Genomic DNA, 26,247 nt, shown 5'->3' with positions numbered 1-26,247 from the left:
CTTTTAAATTCCGCCACGACGCTAAAATTGCCATGCATGTTGTAACGCTTTAGAAAAGAGGTCCGCTTTTGGTTTTTTTTCCGGATAAAAAGCCAAGATGCAAAGGAGGAGAGTGCTTTCCCGGCCCATGATGGGCCTATTTGCACGCAAATGATCCGCGACTCCGGCCGATCCGATCCGATTCGGTCCGAGGGGGGGAAAAAACGTAAGACAAAGATCCACGACGTCAATTGTCGAAAGGAGGGAAGCAATAGTAATATCCCCTCGCGAGCTTTTCCTCATTGGATGATGCAGCAACGGCATTTCATCCCCACCACACGACACACCCGCAAACTTTGACTTTGACCATCGTGTCGTCATCAACCTCCCCTCCAACACCACGGCGGCCGCCAATCACACGGGACCCGTCTTCCTGCTCCCGTTCACTTCACTCCCCTCGCTACACTATCCTCCTGACCTGAACTAGCCCCCTCTCTCTCTCTCTCTCTCTCTCTCTCTCGCGCGCGCGATCTCTCCCGATCGATCTCCGCCTGCTCCCGCATCTCCTCCTCCTCCTCGACCCCCCCGCGCGCCCCGCGATGCCGAACCTGCCGAGCCAGATCGTGGCGTCCTCGTCGCTGATCGGGCGGCGGATGCTCCTCCGGCACCGTCGGCTCGCGAGCCCCGCCGCCCGGTGCTTCACCACGACCGAGGGGCACCGCCCCACCATGGTGCACAAGCGCAGCATCGACATCCTCCACGATCCCTGGTTCAACAAGGTAATCTCCGATCGAGTTCGTTCGGCCTCAATGCTAGAGCGCTCGGGGCCCGAGACGGTTGCGCCGGAGGCGGTTCGTCGGTAGCGCAAGGCGGATTACGTGGAGCTTGGAATCGCTGGAATATAGTATTCGGTGGCGTCTCGATGTTCCCGTGTGTTTGTCTCGCCGACGCCGAAGTTGCTCCGACTGTCCTTGTTCATGAAGGAATGTTCGGCTGATGATTTCGATCTTGGCCTTTTTGCCTTCCTTTGGTTGGTTTTAGTATCGTGTTAGGTTGTCTAGTTAGTTCGAATCTCCTTTTGCCGTTGGGAAGGAATACTGCGTCGGCGACTTGCTAAAATTCAACGACTGACACGGATTTGTTCATTGGATGGTCAGGGGGCTGTAGTTGCTCGTATTTTCATTTCGATGATGATTGCATTCTCTTACAATTCTAAGTTTTTCCATCCAAGGGTTAAAAATTCTGGTCGTTCAGTTTTTTCAAGTGAACCGATACGACGATGTACTGTGGCACTGGCACTGTTAATCAGATGGTCAGCTGGAGTGGCAATTACTCAAATTTTCTGTTTGTAGATGATAAAACTTTCCTTTCCATTTTTAAGTTTGGCTTGGAAGGGTTAAATTTTTGTTCTTCTGGTTTTCCAAGTTAACATTTTCATCGGCATTTATATATATATATTCTAGATTTCAGGTTGATTTAGTTAGTGGACTTGGTATTTCAACTGCGTATGTGGCTGACCCCTTTTGCATTTCTAGGGAACAGCATTCTCTATGACAGAACGAGATCGTCTTGATCTTCGGGGTCTTCTCCCTCCCAGCGTTATGTCTTCCGAGCAGCAAATTGAACGCTTTAGTATGTTCTGTTACTCGGGCTTCCCTTTCAGAAACTGCTTTGATTCACTTAGACTGATAAGCATCTGTCGCTGTACCTATTCTTGTAAAACCATATTTACATTTCTCAAGTTACTTTGATATTCAAGTTTTCTGATGGGCGTTCCACGTTAAATAATGCAAATTAGATGAGGAGGCCATCTCCGGTAGAACCTGATGATCTAACGAATTATGCCCGGTAGAGAGTCCAATAGCAGATTGGGCTCTGTTGTATCTGAGCTACTGAAAGCTATGTTACATAGTGGCTCCCTCTCAGTTTTATCGAGAATATCTGTAGAATGTAGATGACACAAAAGTATAACAAGGCTATTGGAGCATATTCTACTTGTTTATGATTTGAAGCACCTTACTGAATGCTTCTCCTTGTTGTCGGTGCAATTATGTTGGAATTGTGGTTAAATTTAGCTGTCGATGCTACTAGCGTCCAAGTAATCTGTTCTCTAGGGGAACATGTAATCAATCTGTAGTTTCTTGTGGTTTTTCCTACATTTTAAGATAGGGCTTATTTATCTGATCCAAAATCTGTCATACTACAAATGCATTATGGAAAAAGCTTGCTGCTCATCTCCAGAGTTAGGCATTATTTATTCTTACGCAATCGAGGAATCTTCTCAGGCGTAATGATCCTCAAGGGCAAAGTAACCCTCTACATAGAAGCTTTAGATGTTGACTTCAGATGGGTGTTATGGTACGTCGCATGTACATGAAGGAGATGCTTAAGGACTTGAGTGGCTAGGCACCTATCATAAATGAAATATTGCATATAGCTTCACCACAAGCCTGTTTGCTCCAAGCAGCTGTTTTGTGGAAATTATATCAACATGGCAAGATCACCTTTTTGTCTGAGAAAGTCTAATAAAAGAGCTTTTGCGCACATCCTTTTAGATTCTGCTCCACTCACCATCCACTGTAAAAGTGCAAGAGGTCCACTTCAACACTGAGTTCTTGGCTTGCTGACTTCGTGAATGTGTTGCCATGGCTATTTTCTCCAAGCAGCACTTGTCGTGGATATTATATCCACATGGCAAGATTACCTATTTGTCTAAGAAAATAAAATAAAGAGCTTTTGGGAACATCCTTTTAGATTCTATTCATTCACTATCCACCATTAAAGCACAAGAGTTCCACTTCAGCACTGAGTTCTTGGCCACTTGACTTCATGAAAGATACGAAGTTTGCTTTGATACCTATTATTCTATTAATACTGGAATCTCCTTGTGGGAAGCAGTTTCTTTTATGTTCTTCTTACATTCTTGAGAAAGGAAACTTTATTGACTAATTAAGAATGAAGATATAATTGATTGGAGGATAGTGAAAATGAGCCATATCTGAGCATTGATTATAATCTTGAATGTGCACTGATGATTTTTCTCCTTAATATTAACCTTTCCGACTGGATAACTCTTCCCCCGAAATCCAGACTGTAAATTCTCAATTCCGTTTTACCAGCGCTTCAACCATAGACGCTTGTTTGAGTGGACTGATGAGAGTTCCGATGGTTTAAAATGTGGAAGGGGCAAAAGTGGCAAAATTTTTTTGGCTGTGAAGCTGGGGTTTCAGGCATGATGACTAGTTATATTCCGCTTCGCTTGTCGGCTTGTCTAAGAGATAAGTGTGGTGCCATATAGATTGAAAAGCTAGAAAATGTTTGCTACCTTTAGAAGTTGATTGTTGGGTGGATTAAATTCTCTGATACATTGTTTGAAAACAATATGCTTGTATTCCATGTTGGTACATTGAAACGGCTATTAATTCATTTCCTGTTATTATATGGTTTGAAATCTCTGATGCAGTGGTGAACATAAACTTGAATTCCTTGCTCATACTTTGAAAGGATGTTCTAGCTGCTATGTAATATTCCTATCTTAGGAGAGTCCAGGTTTTGGCAAAAATTCCATTGCTTGAGGTATGGAAATTGGGAGTAGGGTATTGGAGAGGCTCTCCATTAGTTTGGCATCCCCATCAATGTAGCTGGCATGATAAGGTGGATGGCTAACTGTGTAAACCATGTAGATAAATTAATTTAAGTCATAAGCTTAAGTTTAGCAAGTCCTACTGTAATTGGATATTACATCTTTCCAGCTCGTGCTTTGCTTATATTACATTGCCACATTGATTGAAAACTGTCCATCAACAGTGGTTGATTTGAAGAGGCTCGAAGTGCAAGCAAGAGACGGACCATTGGATCCAAATGCTCTGGCAAAGTGGCGGATTCTTAACAGACTGCACGACAGAAATGAGACAATGTACTATAAGGTGATTTAATAACTGGATTGCCTATGTCACAATGTTGGTGTTGTATATTTTACTAGCAATTAATGTTTGATGTGACGTAGATTCACTTTCTTCCTGCCTCGTAGATATTGCACCTTCTATTTGACAAAATGTATAGATGATTGATGATGGATGAAGGTGGATTAGCCAACTAAACAGGGCGCGTGTGTGCGGGGGTTGGGGTGGGGGGGTGTAATGTCAAATCTGATCATGACTTTGTATTATAGAGTTACTGGGTCATTAAATATTAATCTAAAGAGGTCTCAGCATTGAAGTTTAGTGCTTTTATGTGACTGGATTTATACAATTAGGATCTGAAAAGACATTGTGAAATCTTAAGCACGAACTGACTGTTCCCTTGATGACGAAGCTTAAGCCTTGCTGTCTGTCTCACTTTGGATCTTGACCCTATTAGATTGAAGTCACATCTTGTACATAGAGTATAACTTGATTGGTGATCTTTAGCCTCCAAAAAGGAGTTGTTTCCATAGTTATTGGTAGTCTTTATCATGGCATTGTCCAAGATATTGCATCTAACCGGGATCATGCATTATTGAGCTCATGATACAAAGCTCAGGTGAACAAGGTATTAAAGTGAGCCTTCATTTATCTCGATTGACCTTTTGGCCAAATTCATTTTTCTTGATTAGAACTGTAAACTTCTCTCGCAAATTGCCCTTCTATGGAATTGGCTAACGAGAAGGAAATTAGCAATAGTGGTTGTCGTGGGTGAACATTGTTATTTTGATCTTTAACTATCTCGGAGAATTAACTCGCAATTTACAGTTTTAGCTTTAGCTAAGAGAAATAGCTCAAAATTCACAGTTTTAGGGCTGGTTTGTTTGGAATTATGTTTAATTAAAATAGTACTTTTTTGCTTTCCTGCCAAAATTTAAAATAATATCCAAATATAGAAAAGCTATGAAAAAATCTATGTATCAATATTTCATATTATGAACGTTTCAAGTGTTTAGGATTTAAAAAAATTTAACTGCGTGCGTTGCAAGATTTAGATCAAGCAAAAAGCAAAAATCTATCTGGACATGCCTCTAGCTTTTAGGTTTTTGGCCACCTCTCCAACTTGGTTTTAGCATCTAGTAGCACGCCTTATGGATCTGTCATCTGGATAGGTTTTCTATCTGGGATTTGGCCTGTTGATGGTTAGAATGATCTATTTTCCACAGTTGAATACGTAATAGATTTTAGTTACTAAAGTTAGAGACTGTTTCTAGATATACCTTGTTTGTGGTCTTTCTTCCCACCATTGAGCAAAGATGATTAAAGCATTCAGGTGATCATCTAAAAGCTGGCTAAATTCCATTCACGAGGCAATTTTCTCTGCTATTGTTGTGTAGGCATTGTCATGTTCCTAGGAAATTGTTGATACTCTTTGTCTAAGCCTTAAGAAATCAATTGAGTTGAACACTGCGACCAATTTATGCTGTTTGCTGGTGTCCATGTAGACAACAATATCTAAGATGATACATTCTTCATATGGTGTCATGAAGACAAAGTTGATGTACTTGCACGTTGTTGGCCAAAATTTCATTATCTGCTGATTTAGCTGGTTGAATCTTTTAAATTGTTTTGCTTTTTTTAGTGGTGTACTGGAAGTAGCAAGTATTCTCTTGCACAATATAGATGGACTCCATTAAGATTTCCGGAGTATGTGTTTAGGTAATGATATGACATTCTGTTTTTTTTGACTGTATGTGTTTAGATGGAGAATGTGAGTTTCTCAGTTTAAGCTCTCTATCTTGTTCATTTAAAAGCTTGCGACTCTTTCCATTTATCTAAGACTGTGATTGACACTTTCGACTGTGCATCTTCTATCACTTCTTAGTTCTTACATGTATTCAGCTACTGTCCTTCTGCCTCCCCTCCCCCCCCGTTCATCATTCTTTTGACCTCAAGAGTGATAAACAGTTCAATAGGATTGAATTTTCTATATCAAACCCATTGGAAGTTATTGATTTACTGAAATCAAGTGGAGGAAATTGTTCAGTATTATAGCACTTAGACAATAACACATTTCATCACGTGGGAGGTCAAAAGGTAGCATCTCTGATGACCTGGCTCCTTGGCATTCATCAAATCACTGTAGTTCAATGATTGTCCTGCATTGTTGAAAATGAGACTCTGGTTTGCAATGGCATACCAATAAATAGAATGTAGATTTACTACAGCTTATTGTAGAGAAAACAACTGATCTAGTCGATGGGAGCATGGGCAACCTGGTTTTAATTGTGTATAAAGCCACTGAAAATTTTTACTGGAATTTTCCCTTAATTAGTTAATTTACACTGTTCTTTCCTTTTTGCTTGAAGAGGCTGGAGCTGATAGTAGGGACAAGCTCCATTGTACAAATTATTGCAAATTTGGCAATTTAGTGTGATTGAGTATGTTTGGTGTCCATTCACTGCTTGCACTGGGTCTTAAATGAATTCCAGGGTTAAGAACAATCAATGAATTGACAACTCGTCAAGGTACTCCACCACAAATAAGGTTTCAGTGCATCTCACTGCTTTGGATTAGAGCATCCAATTTAATGGTCCTAGTCTAACTTGCTCTGGTACTTTAAATTATATCATTCTCTAATGAAATACTCCCTTCAAGCTATTTTGCTTTACTATTTTGTCATTTAGCATTTTTCAAATAGAATTTGACATGGGTGAAGACACTCTTGTGAGACTGCACTTAGACTGATGATCTAGCAACATACTCTTCAAACAGGTTTTAATAGCAAATATTGAGGAATATGCACCTATCGTGTATACACCCACTGTTGGTCTTGTTTGCCAAAACTATGGTGGCTTGTTTAGACGGCCAAGGGGAATGTACTTCAGTGCTGAAGATCGGGGTGAAATGATGTCGATGGTGTACAACTGGTCAGCTGAGCAGGTCTGTGGCATTTTCTAATCATTTTATTGAATATTCCTTTTATTCAATTTTATAAGTCAATGTTGCCTAGCATTCAGTTGTTCATAGGCCATGTCTCAGCCCCATCTCTTTGAAGAATGTCACCTTTTCTTTGCCCTATTCATTTATGGTTCTCTTGCTGTTGCCATATGAAAATTGCTCTATCATGGAGTAATCTGCACAAGTAGGTTTATTAAAGTTATGATATAATCTACTATACTTTTCCTGAATGTACTTTTACACAAGCTCTCTCTCTCTCTCTCTCTTTCTCTCTCTCTTTCTCTCTCTCTTCATAAGTTGTAACGAAGAGACCTTGAGACTGAAAATAATCATGAGAAGATAGAACTCTTGTTATGACACCCCAGGTCCCACTCCCACATGGTATTTCCTTCTCTTATTTGTAAGAGTTAGTCCACATGGATTCGGGGTGAGTAGTTGCAGTGGAATTAGAGTCGGACCTCCACTTGATCAATCCTATATCACTTTTAGGACGTTTTCTTTTGAAAAGGTTTTAACCTTTGTCGGGTTTTCTTGTGATCAAGAATCGAAGAATGAAGTTAGAAATGAATCTCAGATGTATATAAAACGTTTTTACGTTCCTTCATGCTGTAATTAGGTAGCATAGATCAGTATTTACTTTTCTTTCATGTTAGTTTTTGAGACGCTTGGCTTTTATCAGGTTAAAAAGGGTAACATCACCACTACGAGTGCTAAAAATGTCCTTTATGCAGGTTGACATGATTGTTGTCACAGATGGGAGCAGAATATTGGGTCTTGGAGATCTTGGAGTTCAGGGAATTGGAATTGCAATAGGGAAGCTAGATCTGTATGTTGCTGCTGCTGGAATAAACCCTCAAAGGGTATGTGCATACTGCTTCCATGCCCAAGATAACAAATATTATGTCCGAATCTAAATTAGCACTACTCACCTAAGCAATGAGAAAAATCTGGAATTTAGAAACACTTTTCATTCTTAAAAATATTCTAGTTAGGCTTTTGAGACTCTTGGTTTTTCTGAGGTTAAATAGGGTAATGTCACCACTACAAGTGGTAAAAAGGTCCTTTGCAGAGCAGAATATTGGGTCGTCCTTCAAAATATCATTGTTAGGTTTTTGAGACTCTTGGTTTTTATCAGGTTAAATGGGGTAATATCACCACCACAAGTGCTAAAAAGGTCCTTTATGCAGAGCAGGATATTGGGTCTTGGAGATCCAATATTCATCCTTCAAGAATCTGTCTTACTCTGATTTTTCTTGAGAAAAGATTAGTGACCCTCTTGTTAGTGTGCTGCAAATGTTTTCTCTTAGAATGTGAGATGTATGAGTTAATTTATATATTCTTTCTTTCAAAGAATCAAAAATTGATGACTCCAGCAAAAGTCATGGCATTCATATGGAGAGCTTGAATATCCTGTTGGCATAAATTCTTCTCAATCCTCTTATCCCTCTTGTTGCACTACTGATAGTTCTTGTTGGTAAAGTAGTACTGTTAATAGTTAATATGCTAGTACTTGCTTAGTTGCTGATGAGTCGTGAATCGCCATCTTTTTGCTTCAATGTAGTTTTCAAGATTTACTATTCATCACCTTGTCATTCTCGGTTAACATTTTGTAGAAATTTAGGAGAAATTGTTCTAAGTTTTTATTCTCCAGAAAGGACTACTAAATTACATGAGGCCTTTGGCCTTTTATAGCTGTTCGTCCAGCTAATTATTTTGTGCTAACTACCGAAGCAAAAAGCCAGATATGCTAGCCATAAATCTGGTTAGTATCTGCTGGTTGAAAAAAATTATCGGCACCCTAAAACTTAGGAAACAAATTCCTAAAAGCTAACAAACAAAAACCTGAAAATCTGGAAACAAAATAACCGAACTTCTGCTGCTAACTAAAATATCTGGATCTGGTTTTCAACACTCCCCCTCAAGCTGGGTTATGAATGTCTATCATACCCAGCTTGCACCTTAGAGTCTCAAAACTATTTCTGGATAAAACCTTGGTCAGTATATCCGCTGTTTGATGATTGGTTGGAACATACAAGAGCTTCAATATTCCTTCATCGAGTTTTTCTTTGATGAAATGTCGATCGATCTCCACATGTTTTGTTCTATCATGATGAACCGGGTTCTTGGGAATCTCAATAGCAGCTTTGTTGTCACATAATAATAACATAGGATTGGTATTAGTGAATCCTAGTTCATTTAAGACTCTTGTCAGCCACATGCCTTCACATATTCCTTGACACATTGCTCTAAACTCCGCTTCAGCGCTACTCCTAGCAACAACGGGTTGCTTCTTGCTTCTCCAAGTAACCATGTTGCCCCACACGAAGGTACAATACCCTGTTGTCAACCTTCGGTCCGTGAGAGATCCAACCCAATCTGCATCCGTGAAAATCTCCACGTTTCTCTCCTCTGTTTTCTTAAAGTAAAGCCCTCTTCCAGGACTTCTCTTCAGGTACTGTAAGATTCGAAAAACTGCCTGCAGGTGCTTCTCTGTTGGTTGGTTCATGTATCTACTAACCATACTTACTGCGAAACCAATGTCTTTTGTGTGACCTGTCCGTTTGCAATGATCACACCACGGACGACCACCCTTTCGCTGGTTGTTGTTGTTTGACTGAGTGCCTCGACTGTAGGATGGTTGAGATCCTCAGGCTATTAAGGCAGAATTTTCTGGATTGGTCTGGTTTTTTGAACAACCAAGCATCACCTTTCGTCGAGTCTCTTCTCTCCTAACCTCCGCAAAAACTTCTCGTACATTAGGTAGGGGCTTTATGCTCAGAACTCGTTCACGTACCTCATCAAGCTCTTGATTCAAGCCTAACAGAAATTTATAGATGCGTTCTCGATCTTGAATATGCTTGTACCGCTTGCTATCTTCAGGACAACTCCACATCATATCTGCCAGCATGTCGAGTTGCTGCCAATGACGCATGAATTGGTTAAAATAATCAGTGACCGAAGATTCCCCTTGCCTTAGATCATGAAGAATGCCCTTGATTTCGAAGATGGCTGAGGTGTTATCTTTGTTGGAATAAGTTTCATGAACAGCATCCCAAATCTCCTTCGCTGTCTGGTAGTACATGAAATTCTCCCCTGTTTCATTGAATTCAGCAGCCAGGACATCACCATGTTATTTTCCACCTTCCATGTTCGATAGTTTGGGCTCGTCTCCTCAGGTTGTACGGCAACTCCAGTTAGGTAATCTTCTTTACCTTTTCCGCAAACGAAAATCATGACAGAATGGGACCATTGATTGAAGTTGTGACCGGTAAGTTTATGACCGGTGATGAGAAGAGTTCCCCCTTCGGATACATTGATAGGTTGGGTAATCAAAGGAGAGTTCTGAGCTTTAGGGTCTGAGGTTTCACTCTCAACCTCGTTTGCCATGGTGGCTCTAGGGTATTTTGTCATGGTGGAAACACTCAGAGATATGGTAGAAAAGAATGGTCCAAATCGAGCTCTGATACCATGTAGAAATTTAGGAGAAATTGTTCTAAGTTTTTATTCTCCAGAAAGGACTACTAAATTACATGAGGCCTCTGGCCTTTTATAGCTGTTCGTCCTGCTAATTATTTTGTGCTAACTACCGAAGCAAAAAGCCAGATATACTAGCCATAAATCTGGTTAGTATCTGCTGGTTGAAAAAAAATTATCAGCACCCTAAAACATAGGAAACAAATTCCTAAAAGCTAACAAACAAAAACCTGAAAATCTGGAAACAAAATAACCGAACTTCTGCTGCTAACTAAAATATCTGGATCTGGTTTTCAACACATTTTAACTGACTGCTTTACATGATGAACTTGGTGAGATTTCATGCTTGAAATATACCCTTTTGACATTCTTTTCTGACTGCAGGTACTTCCTGTAATGATTGATGTTGGAACTAATAATGAGAAGCTACTTGAAGATCCAATTTGTAAGTTCTGTTGTCACTTCACTGGATCTTTATAGAATATCATTGATAAATTAAAATATTATTGTTCACGCTGCAAGATGTTGCAAGCGCTCAATAAAATTTTTATTTGTTTCCAAACGAGGCATGCGGCTCTTCCATTAGACTTATCCTAAATTTATCATTCATGAATTCGATTAGGCTTTCATGTTTTATGTCATGCTTTGTCAGTGTGGGAGAAGATTGTGCGCGTTGTGTCTCTATCATATTTCATGCAGATAAAGCATTAAATAAGTGGTGTGAGGTTCCTTTTTATGATAAGCATTCAATGTAGACTAAGCAAACTGACTTCTTACTGTTGAAATGAAGAAAAAAGCTCCCATGCGTATTCTTTGATGCTGTTGTTGAGACAATGAGTGAGCATAATTTGTCTGCAGCACCTAATTCCTTGGGTAACTATGATTCAGACTTGTTTTTCTAGGCGTTTGAGAGAAAAGCTGACATTGGCTCATTTAATCTTTGGGAAAGATATGCTGCTATTAGTTTCTGAAGTGTGACAGTATATATCAGGATGAAGAAAGTAGTTATGAGACAATGAAAATAAGTTCTTGCAGCAAATTATCTCCTGTTGAGCTGCCTTGGGTTTTTTTAACTTTCAAGGATAAACAAAATTATATATATAGAGGTACTAAGGTGGTTATTGCCCCTACACAAAACGACTTAAGAGGGGAAGTCTCCCTTATACAAAAAATTGGGAGCAAAAGAGACCATCTCAGTCTTTTGCTATAATGGCGCATATAGAATGCATGTCACAACTTGACACCTGAAGGCATCCAATTTCCCTAATTACCAAAAAAAATAAAATAAAGTTGAAGACCCTTCCATTTCAGTCTTGGATTTTAAATTGTTAACTGTACTTGGACACTTAATTCCTCCTCCAAAAGCATCAAATCATACAATGCATTGTTATGGGCTACGATCATGGCTTTTGCTAAGAAGAAAGATATGTGGATAGTTTTCAGCAAATTATGCATGATGCTCAATATTGACCTATTTAGGAGGCTCCATGTATTGTAATGGTTGTTGCTGAAGCTCTGGCTGAAGCTGCATTTTTTCTGAAACTACATGCTCTTTTCTTTTTGAAGCTTACTGGATTTTGATTTCTCGTTTTTTTTGGTTGCAAATTCTGAAGTTTGCTGAAAACAATTTGAGCAGATCGATACATTTAATGATTGGCCAAGAAAAAACTTGTATACATTTTGTATGAGGTTTCCAAGTCTGTCCATATGCATGGTCACATGGTATTCTGCCACTTCATTCTATTTATTTAGTATTGTCTTCAATTGTTTTTGTGTCGATTAATATTTGTTACCCCTTTTGGATTTCTGCTTCTGTATTTAAGTACATGTACTTTTGGTTCAGTTTCCATGTGAAGAACCAACATGATTACTTTTGTTTTATTTAAATAGACTTGGGACTCCAACAGCATCGTCTTGATGGTGATGAATATATCGCGGTAATTGATGAATTTATGGAAGCTGTGTTTACTCGCTGGCCCAATGTGGTTGTACAGGTACTATGTGTACTTATCCAAATATATAGAAGCTAGTGAAAGAAACAAATTCATTATACTTTCTTTCTGAAGAAATAACTTTTTATGTAGTTCGAAGATTTTCAAAGCAAGTGGGCTTTCAAGTTATTGCAGCGCTATCGAAACTCCTACAGAATGTTCAATGATGATGTCCAGGTATTTCACCACTCCTTATCTGTATAGTCACAGTGCTGACATCACCTTGCTTCATATATCAAATGGATATTAAATATTGGATAGCAATCCAATTCTGCTTAATAATATATGTGCTCAATATATCACAACCTCCAAATTAAAGTGGCACTGGGCAATCTGGAGGCTGAGTCAAGCTTGTGCATGGTCATTAGGGTGAAGTTAGTTTGCAAAAGCTTGTGTGGTCGAGCATTTACTCTGGTCCTCTTTTCACTTTCCATGTGCCTGATTGAATTTTGATTATTTATCCTTCGTGCCACCAATTGGTGAGGAGCTTCCAAGGATTTAGAGAGCACAGGTTCGATATCTATTTAAAAACGGCATGAATTTTGAGTTGGGGAATAGTTTCTGATCATTTTTGCTGATCATTCCCTTCCTTTTCGTAAAATTTACAGTACTTACCAATTAAAAAGTTTTCCTACTTTGCCGGTGCTCCCACTCTATCAAGTTTTGTTGCACAATGTATTTTCTGGTCTGTATGGGATGATCTTATTTTTGGGAAAGAGATACTGGTTCTCCAATTTTTATGAAACATGAGTTTAAAGAGGAAGAGACTCAAGAAAGCTTGAGAAGTTCATGCACTAATATCAAGCAGGTCAAAGAGTGTAACTTTATCATATTGGTCACATGCTTTAGGCCCATGAGTTTAACAAAAGAAAGGCTGATGTAAGATAAAACGATTTGGTTCTGTGGGATGAGATGCTAATCTTTATAATGATTTGTTTCTGGGAATCGAGATGCCAATTCTAACACTATACAAAAGGTTGCGATTGATTGCATAGTCTATGAGACTCCAGTAAATTCATCCCTGGAGTTAAATTTGATGAGCTCTCTTTTTCAGAGAAAATTTCACTTTAAAGCATTAACGGGTTGCAAGATATTATTGAAATGGAGTCGCAGGTCAAGTGAAATCTGTGGGTCTTAAGGTAGCTCTTAACAAAAACTTAAAAAAAGCACCAGTACTTTGTCCTATGGAAACTTTGGTTGACAGGCCAATAGGTTCAGTTCAACTACAGTAAAATGTAGACTCAATTAATTTCCATTTGACATTTTCTTTGTACCTATTCCAAATTATCGCGATTCACATTTGCAACCTGCTTCTATACAAAGTTAGAGAAGAGAAGATATGCATTGATTCCTGTGCCTGGGCATCTTTTCTGCTTTGCTGTTGGGACCCTCTTCCATCCTTGCTTATAGTCTCGAGAAAATTGTAATGGCAGGGAACAGCAGGAGTTGCACTTGCTGGTCTTTTAGGAGCAGTTAGAGCTCAAGGAAGGTCAATGATTGACTTTCCAAAAATGAAAATTGTTGTTGCTGGTGCTGGAAGGTCAGTCTCAACCCTTTTCTGAGTTTTGTAAATAGCTTTCACTTATAAGGACTATCTGACCTTGGATGCAACAGTATATATTTGGGTTCTGTTGAGTATTACAAAATATAATATTTCTTTTCAAGGGATTGCTAATGAGTATCGAGTAAAGTGCAGTAATTTCTTGAATAACAAGAAAATAAAATATCCAGAATTCAATTTCATGGCTCATGAAATGTTGCTCAATAAGTGCTATGAGGGCTCGTGTTGACATTGTCCTGTGTATTTCGATTGCTAATGAGTAAAGTGCAGTAATTTCTTGAATAACAAGAAAATAAAATATCCAGAATTCAATTTCATGGCTCATGAAATGTTGCTCAATAAGTGCTATGAGGGCTCGTGTTGACATTGTCCTGTGTATTTCGGTGGCAGTTTATATCTCCATTCTGCAAACTGAGAAGATTCTGAAGTTTGCTTTTCCATCATTTTTTGATGAAAATAACTTATCTTCATCTTGGCAGTTAGAAAATCCGGTAGGGGCTAGTAACTTCTGTAGCTCTGTGCAGAAGTGAGTTTTCTAGTGTCTTAATGGTGAAGTGGCTATAATTACTTAAGCCAGCAGCCGGTTTACAAGCTTACAAATAACATTCATTAGTAGTTGGACTTCCTATGAATGGCTCTCAAAGCACTCAGCACCCCTGGAACGATATACAATCGAATTTAAAAAAGGAATTGATGCATCATAAGTCATAAAACTTATTCCCCAAGTGCAATGAAGTCCTAGAACTTTCAAATCTTTCAATTGAGTCCTAAAACTTGCATAAATTGCGCAATCAAGTATCTCCATTAAGTCCATTAGTTTTTAGATGACCAAAAAACCTGATATGAAATTTTTTATTATTTTCTCTATCCTAAGGTCTAGTTTTGAGGACATGTTTCTTGTTTTAGTACTCAATGCTCTTTTGTTATCAAGTCAGTGGAATTGGAGTCGTATTGCTTTCTCTTTCAGGTGAAAAGCTAAGAAAAGGGACCAGATTTCACTTTAATCAGCCCACATATTCTCTTGTATTGGAGGGGTTCACTACTTTTTTGAATCTATTTTGTTAATATCTTTTACTTCTCGAATATCTTGAAAGTTGAGTATGCAGCCAGAAATCCTTCGGTAACCCAGTCCCAGGACTGACTAATAATAGAATTGACAGAAAAAAGATGACGTTTTTCAGATAATCGTGATTAGTGCAAGGAGAGAGAGATGAAAATCTATGCTCTCTTGGAATTAGTGTCACCGGCATTTCAATGTTTTAGAAGTTCCTAATTGAAAAGCTGCGAGAAGGAAGGGGGAAAACAGAGGGAGAGGCAGAGGGGTTGAGCAATGATAGCCGCTGCTGAGCCACGAGCCATGCTCTTCCAATGGACCTATGCCAGTGTCTGGATGGCCACTGCTGTTGTGGAACCCCTCACCCTCTTTCAAATTAGTAATAAATCATTTGAAAGTTTTAGCATTTTATTGCACTTCACATGTAAGTTTTTGGACATCAAATGCACTTATCCCATTAAAGAAAAGCTTAAGGAGAGCGTTAAACTTGCAAATCGAGGAGAAGACACTAACTTATTAAGTCATTTGTAGGATTCTGGGGCTATCTTCCTTTTGCACATTGGTACTATGTTGAACATTTTAGTTACATTCTCGACATGATTCCTTTTCATTAGCTAAATAATTTACCACCCTTTCTGGGGGCATAAAATCTTTTGCAATCTTTGAGCTGCCAACTTTTTTTAGGTGGTTGTCTTTTGTATTCATGGCCATTGTGGTTAGACCATTGCTCAATGTGAATACTGATGCTTCTTGAAGATATACACATATTTGGATTCTTGAAAAAGACTCTTTTGCTGCATGTTTAACACGAGTTATCAAATCTTCATGTTGGTGCAGCGCTGGAATAGGTGTTCTTAATGCTGCTAGAAAAACCATGGCAAGGATGTTGGGAAATAATGAAACTGCTTTTGACAGTGCAAGTAGTCAATTTTGGGTGGTTGATGCCAAGGTTAGTGGTTGCATTTATCTTTGTAATAATTGGAATTTGATAGTTCTGGACAAGGCTACAGTTGCATTTCTTGATATAGAAATTGACAAATGAAAAAATGGGGCATGGAATTCTACAGCAACAAATAAATGATAGTTTGACAGGTCTCGTTTGGCAGAGTCTGTGTGCTATTTAGCAGATGATAGATTACTTCTGTGATAGTTTTTCTATTATGAGGGTTGAAATAAATTTGTAGTCGTTATTTACACTCTTTATAGAAAAATCTTTTGGTTTATTGAAGATTAAATTGCAAGAAACCGTGAAAGGGAATAAATAGGTGTATACAGTACATTTTTTCTTAACAAGATCCAGTTGCAAGATCAAAAGAATAGCCTCTGAGAAATGGAGTGTATTAGGGCATCAATGCCATATGTATGTGCTTAGTTTAATCCATTGTTGTCCATTCATCTTAGGAGCATTTGATCATGGAGAAGGGAATTTATGTACCCTAATGGCTATGAAACCTCTTAAGATATTGTTTGAAGATTTAGTTGACATTGTAGACTGAATTGTGAAGTAGATGTTATTACTGATTGTACTTGTAAATGTGAGAAATTTAAGGAGCTTTCTCACTATTTTCTAACCCAGTATGTGAACGTTGAAAGTAAAGCATGCACTCACATCATTTAGTATTAACAATTCGGATCAGAATTTTCAGTTTACTTAGAAAGCATCTAGACTTTTTACTATGCCTAACAATTGGCCCTGCTAAGTTCCCCCTGCTCTTATCCATGGTTCTTTGTTGGTATACATGATAATGTTGTGGAGTGTAAACTCACAGGGATGTTGACCTATTTAATCTGACTGGACATATCTATGCTGATCTAAGAATTTTTCTGTTGTATATTTACTTTCTCAACTTTTGGTCTCTTTACTTCTGGTTTTGTATTCTTTTTATATCCATTAATTACTTGTTGCAGAATGACTGCTCCCGTGGTAGTTGTTATAGCATTATTGGTGAATGCATCTTTTTCTCCAATTTGACTTTGTCATTCCACATTTCAGGATAAGATACGTTTATTACTTTTCTCTTCTATGTGCATGTAGGGTCTAATCACGGAGGAGCGTGAGAATATTGATCCAGAGGCTAGGCCATTTGGAAGAAAGGTTAAAGAAGTTCATCGTCAAGGTTTGAGGGAAGGCGCATCCCTTGTAGAAGTGGTTTGTATCATTTACTTTGTATAATTTTACGATAAGCATGATACACCGTGTCGAAGTTTTATCTGCTTTTTACATCCTCACAATGATGTTCAGATTATTCTCCATTCAAATGTTTCTCTTTGTCCTTTATCTTTCATTGAAATTATCCTTGTCCTGGTACTTCTTCCTAGCTTTGACATGCCTGGAAGATGATTGAGATTGAGCAATGGAGGATATCAAGCAAGATCACCCTTATTGTATCTTTCAGGGCCAATTCTGCTTTCCTGTTGGAAATTTCCTACTTTCTGCCAAAGTTCTATGTCAACATCGTCCTTTAACATTACAGGAGATTGTCCATCATAAAGATTGCAATTCTCATACATATGGATTTTCCCTTCATGAAAATATCTATCTTTTGACAATTGATTTGCGTTATAGTGACTGTTCTTCTCAAGATCCTGGGTACCTTGTGCTTGCCAGGTGCGAGAAGTCAAGCCTGATGTGCTACTTGGATTATCTGCAGTTGGGGGCCTTTTTTCAAAAGAGGTACATAACTTTTTGCCTTATAGATTAGTTTTTCAGGTTTGTGTTTGGTATGTCTGGAATTAACCTAGGGGAGTTCGACTAGAACATCCTAGAATAAAAAAAATTTAACCAATGAAGAAGCTGTTAGTTTTTACAAACATGCACTGGCTGACTGCATGGTTGTGGGGTGCAATTTTGGTGGGCCCATACCCCCTAGTCACTAGGTGTTCCCTTGAAGTTTAGTAAGTATATCTGTTTTCTTATTATGTGAAAATTTTGAACACAAGCCCTGGACCTAAAATTCTATGCCTGCCATTGCAAACATGATAGGTTTTTCTCTTCCAGCAGATGAAAAGTACTGTCTAAAAACGGTTGGCTAGAACTTTATTAATTAAAAAAAATGATGATACTATGAGCTAAAAAGGTCATGTAAAAGCTTATACCGTCAATGGCTGCATTAACCTGCTGTTCATGATAAATTCTGCTTAACCAGTTCCCTTGGTACAAAAAATCTGCATGGCTTTAACCCATGGCCCTCTACAGTGGAGGAACCTACCACTATTATGTTCCACCATTGTATGTGGTGCATAAATATGAGGAAAATCATTTTGTGAATAGAAGAATGTTCTTCACTCAACAATTTTAAGGGAAAATTCCAAAAAGGGCCCCGAAGTGGAGTCATTTTCTCAAATAAGGGCCTGAAGTGCTCTCATTTTCTCAAATAAGGGCTTGAAGTGAATCTTGTCTCAAATAAGGGCATGAAGTGGCCATATCAGTCTCAAATAAGGACTTGACCTCACTAGCCAAAGGGTATTTTTGTCTTTTATTTTTTTCTTTCTTTTTCCCTTTTTCTGTTTTTTTCCTTTTCCTCTTCTTTTTTTTTTTTTCCTCTCTTCCCTCTGCCGGCCTCAGGCGGAGGCCGCCCTTGCCTAGGCGGGCGACTTGCCCCTGCCAGCGTCGCGCGAGGGTCGCCCTTGCCCGCCCAGCCCAGCCCAGGCGAGGGCAACCCTTGCCCTCGCCTAGGTCGCCCTCCCCGGCGTCGGGTGAGGGTCGGCTCGCCTGGGTCCGGCGGGCTAGGGCGACCCTCGCTAGATTTGGCAAGGGGTTGCCCTTGCCCTTGCCATCCCAGGCGAGGGCGGCCCTTGCCTGAGGCCAGCGGAGGTTGCCGGCCAGGCACAGTGACGGCTGGGGAGGGAAGAAGAAAAAAGGAAAAAGAAAAAAGAAAAAGGAAAAGAAAAGGAAAAGAAAAAGAAAGTAAAAAAAAAAAAAAGTATACTTATAATTTTTTTTTACTAAAATACCCCTTCTCCGGTGACGGAATAGTCACCGGCCAGCCAAAGGTCCTTATTTGAGACGATTTGGCCACTTCAGGCCCTTATTTGAGAAAATGACTCCACTTCGGACCCCTTTTTGGAATTTTTCCCAATTTTAATGTCATCAAGCTGCTGTTAGGCAACTACCTAGTTTTCGAAGAATTCTATTGACAGGAGTTAAGATATTTAATTGCTACATATTTTGAATGCGATCCATGTCATGATGCATTCACCTTTCATCAGGTATTAGAGGCTATGAAACGGTCAACATCCACTAGACCAGCTGTTTTTGCTATGTCAAACCCTACAAAAAATGGTATGGAGCTTTCTGTGTTTTCATATTCTCTTGCATGGAAAAGTTGTCACACCATTGCTTTTCAAGACTTTAATTCCTCTCTCTTCTCTTAGCCGAGTGTACTCCTGAAGAAGCATTCTCTATCATTGGGGAGAATGTTATATTTGCAAGTGGAAGTCCTTTCAAAGATGTAGATCTCGGTGGGTACTAAATGATACTGATTAATCAGTTATATTTACTTCTAGCACTCTATTTCATGCTTTCTCTCTTTCAAATTTTCCACAGACCTGCCTCTAATTCGCACCATGTTCATATATGGATAGAAGCTTGTTTCCTTTTATTCTTTAAGTTAATATCAGATAGTTCCTTTTTTTTTTCTTGGAAGGAGGATTTCGTTTTTTTTTTTTTTTTTGGGGGTGGGGGGGGAGGGGAGTTTGCTTTGTTGGGAGGAAAGACACTTTTTATCCATGCTTCTCTGGTATTCTTTCATGTAGAATAATACATACTGATTATGAGCTCTTGTGGTATTCATAATTTCTGCTGATGGTTTTCAAGGAATTCAACATGAATCCTTATGGGGTTCTGCCACATACTTCACGCTTTTGAATTTGGCTACAACTCCTTATATATATACAAAGTTGAGCACATTAGAACTTTCTTACTCAAGGAAGTATCATTGGGAATAGTTAAAGAAAGGGAAGAGTTTTTTTTTTTGGGAAAAGAAACTAAATAGACAAGCATCTGTGATCCACATTTTGGCCCAATTGATGTACGGGAAGTCTCGAATTGTTTTATGTTTTACTTTCCTATGATGTTACAATTTGCTTGCTTGCTTGTGGCTGCTTCTTCTTCTTCTTCTTCTTCTTCTTTATGACGTGGAACTCTAACCGAGGTGGATTAACTCGGGTTCTTGGTATACCTGCATTAAACTAATGGGCCAGGTAAGACGTCGACTTGACTGTTGGGTGAGTGGCCTAAACATGAGATTGTCTACACTTTGTGGTGTGAGGATCGAACTTGTGTTATGTGCCTAATCATATATACAAGTTCGTTCCTGGACCACGAGGCCAACTCCATGAGTTTAATTTGCTGTCTGGGTTCTCCTTATGCTCCTCCATTTCAGATTTTAGAGTGTAAGATGCAGATTTTACCTGGATTTACAGTTTGTAGTAGAATCTTGTTCAATTGATAATTCAGATTACTTCTTTTTCCCCAGGCAATGGTCATATCGGGCACTGTAACCAGGGAAATAACATGTATCTTTTTCCGGGGTAAGTTTTTCAGTCACAATCTCTTCAAGGAATTCCATCCGACTCCATGGATTTGAAAAGTTTTCTGATTGTGCGAATTATTTGTTTGTCAGTTTTTTTTCCTTTTGGCTTACTATTTGTTATGTTAACACACTATTTTCTTACTCTATCCATTTGCTGTATATGTAGCATTGGGCTTGGCACACTTCTCTCTGGATCTAGGATTGTCTCTGATGGCATGCTACAGGCTGCTGCAGAATGGTATATCCTATACTTTCCCTATAATAGGTCCAGCTTCACCGGTATTGCCTCGCCCACGAAGATCATTCTTTTTCAAGGCCAAAAAATGTATCAGGGCATCTTTCCATTGACTTATTAGTGTAGATATCAATGGATGCTTGCTTAAAACCCAAGAGAAGCTACATTATGTCTGGTCAAGATGGTCTTGGGAAAGATACGATGAAGCCCCACCTTCTGCGTTCTGAGTGCATTTTTTTGGAAACAAGAAATTTGCTTTCATATTTATTAACTAAAAAATATTTAATAATATGAATTAGATGTTGGAAAAGCTGATATTTTATTTTTCTTTTGCATTTTTATGGTGTTTCCAATGTAATTGCAGCTTGGCCGCTTACATGACTGAAGAGGAGGTCCTTAGAGGGGTGATATATCCATCAATATCTAGGTTGTCATGATTTCTTATCTGGATAAACCTTCTTGATGCTTAACTAGTACTCCATGTTGGGCATCCAAAAGAATGCTTCATTAATACTTTTCTGTCATTGCTTATTTGACTCCTGTATGCAGCATTAGAGACATCACAAAGGAGGTTGCCACAGCCGTGCTAAAGGAAGCTATAGAAGAGGATCTAGCAGAAGGATACCGTGACATGGATGCACGAGAACTTAAAAAACTTAGTCAGGCATGATCTCTTTACATACTTTATTATGAAAATGGATTTACGTAATTCATACTGCTGATTCTCTGTTGTCAAAAGATTCATCTACGGTATTTGCAGCTTTGGCATGTGTTCCTTGTCTTGCACTGACAGTTTGAGTGTGTTACCGAGTATTTAATGTCTTGTATGTATGGATTTATCTGTAGCAAGAATTTGGAAGAAGAGTGATATGTAGACTTTAGATGATTTGAGTTTGAATGCCTACTCTTGAATTTCTTATATTCGCATTTTTATGTACTCATGCAATGAAACATCTACTATCCGCAGGAGGAAATTGCAGAGTTTGTGCAGAACAACATGTGGAGCCCAGACTACCCATGTTTGGTTTTCAAGGACAATTGATTCATATCCTTCCCACATTTAAACACATACAATGGAAGCTGATGACGGACATGCTGGAAGTGTGTTGTACATTATTTCGGTGCTGGGGTGTACAGATCTCAGGGCAGGTCGACTCTAAGGATCGCCGTACTTATGTATCAATGTTATCAGCTCAAATGTCTCGCTGTTTGGCTGATTAACCCCCATCCAAGTCTCGCCATTCCATGATAATAATCATATTTGATTGGCGCGTTGTAATTGTAACTATATACGCACTTAATTGTAGAGAAGTGAGTGAAAGGACAGACCACGGGAAATTAATATGAGAAGATATGCCGATGCTGCTTCAACAAATTATATGTCCAGAATGAAAAGAAGTATGTTGGAAACATTCCCTCTTAATTTGTTCCAACGCCTTGGCATAGAACCGAGCATTTCTGGCTCTTACTTATGTGCTGTCGGTACTATTTACTCCCACAGATTGACATCATTTTTGGGCACTCCATTTGATACTTCTGTTCCTCCCTGCCCCTTCTTGCGTAGGTCAATCAGTCATTCGGTTGACACTCTATTAAACAGCACTTAGCATAGTTATTTGTAGGCTATATGTATGCTTGGTTATATGGCGACGGAAGCGTCGGCCTGAAAAGATTGTTTATAAACAGTCGGACCGTCATCAATAACAAACAAGGTGCAACTGAGGGGGAGAGTGAACAGGAGAACATCGACACGAGGCTATTTGAAAAGTATATGGAGCGAATTGGAGAATGGATATATATAGTCCTTCTGATTGTGTTCATTCTGTCGGCTAACTTCTAGTTCTACAAGTTCAACTAAAACTTTCCTAATGTCAATTCTTCCATGGAAATAAATGACGTGATTTCCAAACACTGCGTTATGCTACCTAGTCGTTTGAGTTCGTTATATAATTATAATTGGCAACTGTTGCCTCTTTGTATATGAACTTTCACTTTTCTCGACATGTTCGTCCGCCTTAGATAGTTCACCAATCATCAATCGATTTTCGCAGCGGTTTTCTTGCCTTCCTTATGGATCTCGGGTCGAGGGTTACCCTATTCAACATCAAAAGCGAAACAATTGGTGGCATAAGTAAAAGAAGGGGTGGATTCAGAATTTTTAGAGCAACAGCACTTCGATGCACGTTGTTATACCTAGCAAATCATATATTATCATTGATAAGTGGGAGGGAAATTCATCGATCTAGCAAATGTTGGTGCGATAGCGAGCAATACTAAGTTAAATACATGATCTTTCCAAATAAGACTACCATTGGTTCACAATAATCTTCCATCCTCTTGATCAGACTGCTCTGTTTTTGCAAGCAAAATGAACAAAGAGCATTACATCCGAGGCAGAGTCGTGCTAATCGTCATTTACAAGATCAAACATTAGCCTATTAATTTCGTTGATTGGAATATCAGATATGGGTTCTATGGGCAATTCGTCTCCCTCTCCCTCTCCCAAAGGACCGAATGTTGATGGATCTCTAGTAAACTCATCTGCAAAAAACAGGAGCAGAAGTGTTAGCGTACGTATACTGATTGATCTTTCTCATGTTTGCTCTATGAGCGGATCGATAGCAAAATTCCATATACTTCTTAAACCCAGTGTCCAAGGTAAGAGAAAACATTTCAGCTTTGCAAAGTGCAGATTTGGTGGAACCGTGGAAGGAAAACCCTATGATGTTATACCACCACGACGTGGGAAAGCCACCAGAGATGCACCGTTACATATTCCGGTCTCAACCAATTTTAATTGAGTCAGTGATAGGCTGATAGTGTTCTCTAGAGGAAGCGACTTCGGTTCAAAAACATCAGGTGGTACTGCAAACAGCCAAAAAGACAATGTAAGGCTTACCAAAAAGTGTATTTAAGGATGTTGGAGGAGGGGTTGAGAGGAAGTTGAGGCCAATATAAAATGCCAAAGCCAACGCAACTGTCACGACGATATAAGTTGGCACAGCCAGAGCCCAATATCTGCAAGGGGCCAATTTAAACATCCACATGAAGCTGTTATAGAACGCTTACACAAGCAAAGTTTCCAAATTATCCGAAACTGTTCTGATAGGACATTCAAACAAAATGACTGGTTGAAATAGGTCAACCATCACTGCAACTGTACAGAAGATGAATCGAAATTTCCGCGAACACAACTGTCTCGTGGAATAACTCATGTGGAGAACCTCATCTCACATTTAAGGGACAATACACTTGAAGCTCAACAAATATAAAGTAGGCACAAGGATTGGCTTACTGACCTGCTAGGATAGTAATAGATCCCAACAGCATGTAGCCAATGCTCAGGAACGTATGCCCATGTGAAGAAAATAACTGCATGAAGCATAAATTGAGAGAAGTTAAAGAGCTCTCCAAGCCAGTGAAATCACTCATAACAAGTGAGGATACTTATAATCCATTCAGACAGGCATCTTGTCCCAAATTAAATAGGGAAGACCTCTCTAATGAATTACAGCACTAATTTTAGCAGTCGGAATTGGAATTTTCTCTGCTTTTATTTGGTAAGGAATTCTCAGGATTTACAAAGTTGATCCCATATTCCAGTCCCAGATCTAGATCCTCCTATTGTCTTGACAAACATGTCATAGGTATCTATGAGTACCTTTGTCAACCTATCAAACAGATAAGCGACAACCACCTTGTAAATTTGCCTTCATTTTGTCACATGCAGCCATGCAATATAATAATACCACGAGGTCTGTCATAGGCAACTAGATGTTATGTTAATCAAGTATCAACCCAAAAGAATCACCAAAATTATCAAGGAAAAGTGTCCATACATTAAATTTGTAAGACCTCTATCTGCAAATCGAGGAATTCTTACAAACTGTTCTTTTAATAGCCAAAAGCATTTGTATGGAAAATGTACTTTATCAACCAGATGATGATTGACGGCATCCCTAACTCCAAAAATCTAAAGAATAGTGGAGGATGTGCCAATGAGCACAAAAAGCAACATGATAGTAAAACTACTCATTCGTGTTCCAAAAGAATTCATCACATGGGCAGACTCATAGACTAACATGAAAATGAAAGCAAAGTGCCACGTTATATTTATGAAGCACGAGTGGTGGACCTGTAGCCACAACAGTTGTGATAGATCCTACAAATCCATAGACCTCCGAAGGTTTGGGACCATGTTCTCCAGACAATCCAAAGCCAGAAGCTTTATCATCTGGATCTGAAAAGGAAACGCTTGCTCGTTTCTTCTTTGATAGACTGAGAATTCTTCTTGGACTGCTAACTGAATGAGGTTCTTCCATGGCTTCTTTCACAGTTTCATTCTTCATGCATCGAAGAGTGCCAATACTCCGGATAAGTAGGAGCAAAAAAAGACAATAAAATGGACATGTAAACTCTGACATAAGATCAGGTGAACTTGGGAAAACTTTAAGAAAGAAGAAACAGAAACGCACAAAATACAGAGACTGGCCTCAATTTGAAGTTCTAATTATAAATCCCTCGACACGATATAATGTAAAATGACGGAAATGCAAACTGGAAAAGGCATTTCTACTTTTTCCCACCATAACACATGTTGAATGTCATTGTACTCTAAGGTGAGCCGCGACCGGTGTTTTTAAACTGTACCCAAGTTCAAAAACTTTTGATGGGGGTACCCAGTTCAGTACTGATGACATCAGCACGATATAGTTTTCCATGTTCGAAAAATATAGAATCAAGAATAGAAGGCAGCAAATTCAGAAAAAGAAAAAACAGAGGAAAATGTGCAAAATTCAGGGGAACATCTTTTCCCATGACAGATTCGCAACAACACGAGAACCAGGAAATGAGTCGAATCGAAGTTCCGACTGCTTCGACCTTCCCTGTCTTCCATCTTGCTAACCCTCAGTGCACCAACTATCCGCCCAAACACTACGATGAGAACCAACAGCTAAATGTACTTCTTTCTTGACTCTGTCAACAAATCAACTCCCGTGGCTTTCTTGCTAAGGTCTAGACATTTCATTCAAGCTCGCTTCCGGGCGCATTGTAAAAGCGACATCTTTCGGTAGTAATTTTCACATGGACCCACATCAGCACTCACGCGTGGTTACTCTAGTACCGCAAAATACCCTTTTCACAATACAGGCATACATGCAATTTTTTCTCTCCTTCAGGGCTAATCCCTCCAGCACAATGTGCCCATTTGCCTAACAGTACAGCCAAGTTCATGTACTAACTTCGCCTTCTGGCCGACGCTGATCAACTGGGACTACCCAGGTCACTCGATGAAGTAGACAATAAGCTTCTGCCGCAACAACACGCGAGGCGATGAAATTTACGAGATCGAAACGTGGAATTAGGCTAGCAATGATCCAGTGCACAATCGGGACTCCCCGATCTGAGCTTTTACGGCAAAGCTGCAAAAACGGCTCAAAATTCTGACTTGATGAGAGAGAGAGGGAACCTGCTCGCGGTTGGGTGGCGCCACCGTCGAGCGGGCCTCGCCGACTGCTTCCCCGGTGGGCGCCGCCGTCGCCGTCGCGCCGAGGA

At 39.3% G+C, this 26,247-nt stretch overlaps 2 protein-coding genes across 2 annotated transcripts; one reads left to right on the top strand and one right to left on the bottom strand.

The window, feature by feature from the left end:
- The first annotated feature begins 515 nt into the window (after positions 1-515).
- Positions 516-23,233, top strand: LOC115684440 (NAD-dependent malic enzyme 62 kDa isoform, mitochondrial). The gene is made up of 19 exons (XM_056317620.1): positions 516-758; positions 1,515-1,611; positions 3,787-3,905; positions 6,657-6,824; positions 7,574-7,702; positions 10,701-10,761; positions 12,207-12,310; positions 12,401-12,484; positions 13,741-13,847; positions 15,760-15,871; positions 16,958-17,071; positions 17,531-17,596; positions 19,132-19,204; positions 19,297-19,383; positions 20,400-20,454; positions 20,623-20,694; positions 21,056-21,118; positions 21,241-21,355; positions 21,659-23,233. The coding sequence occupies exons 1-19, from the start codon at positions 579-581 to the stop codon at positions 21,731-21,733; spliced, it is 1,881 nt and encodes a 626-aa protein (XP_056173595.1). The 5' UTR covers positions 516-578; the 3' UTR covers positions 21,734-23,233.
- LOC115684498 (phosphatidylinositol N-acetylglucosaminyltransferase subunit P) lies at positions 22,984-26,247 on the bottom strand. Its single transcript, XM_056317622.1, has 5 exons — positions 26,163-26,247; positions 24,827-25,062; positions 23,991-24,063; positions 23,591-23,709; positions 22,984-23,232 (listed from the first exon to the last, which is right to left on the bottom strand). The coding sequence occupies exons 2-5, from the start codon at positions 25,038-25,040 to the stop codon at positions 23,096-23,098; spliced, it is 543 nt and encodes a 180-aa protein (XP_056173597.1). The 5' UTR covers positions 25,041-25,062; positions 26,163-26,247; the 3' UTR covers positions 22,984-23,095.

Source organism: Syzygium oleosum, unplaced genomic scaffold, assembly GCF_021117445.2.
Source record: "Syzygium oleosum isolate NSW1041296 unplaced genomic scaffold, Sole_v2.1 Sole_v2.14, whole genome shotgun sequence".
Lineage (NCBI taxonomy): Eukaryota > Viridiplantae > Streptophyta > Magnoliopsida > Myrtales > Myrtaceae > Syzygium > Syzygium oleosum.
Note: the sequence above shows the minus strand (reverse complement) of the source record. Positions and strands in the feature narration are given on the sequence as shown.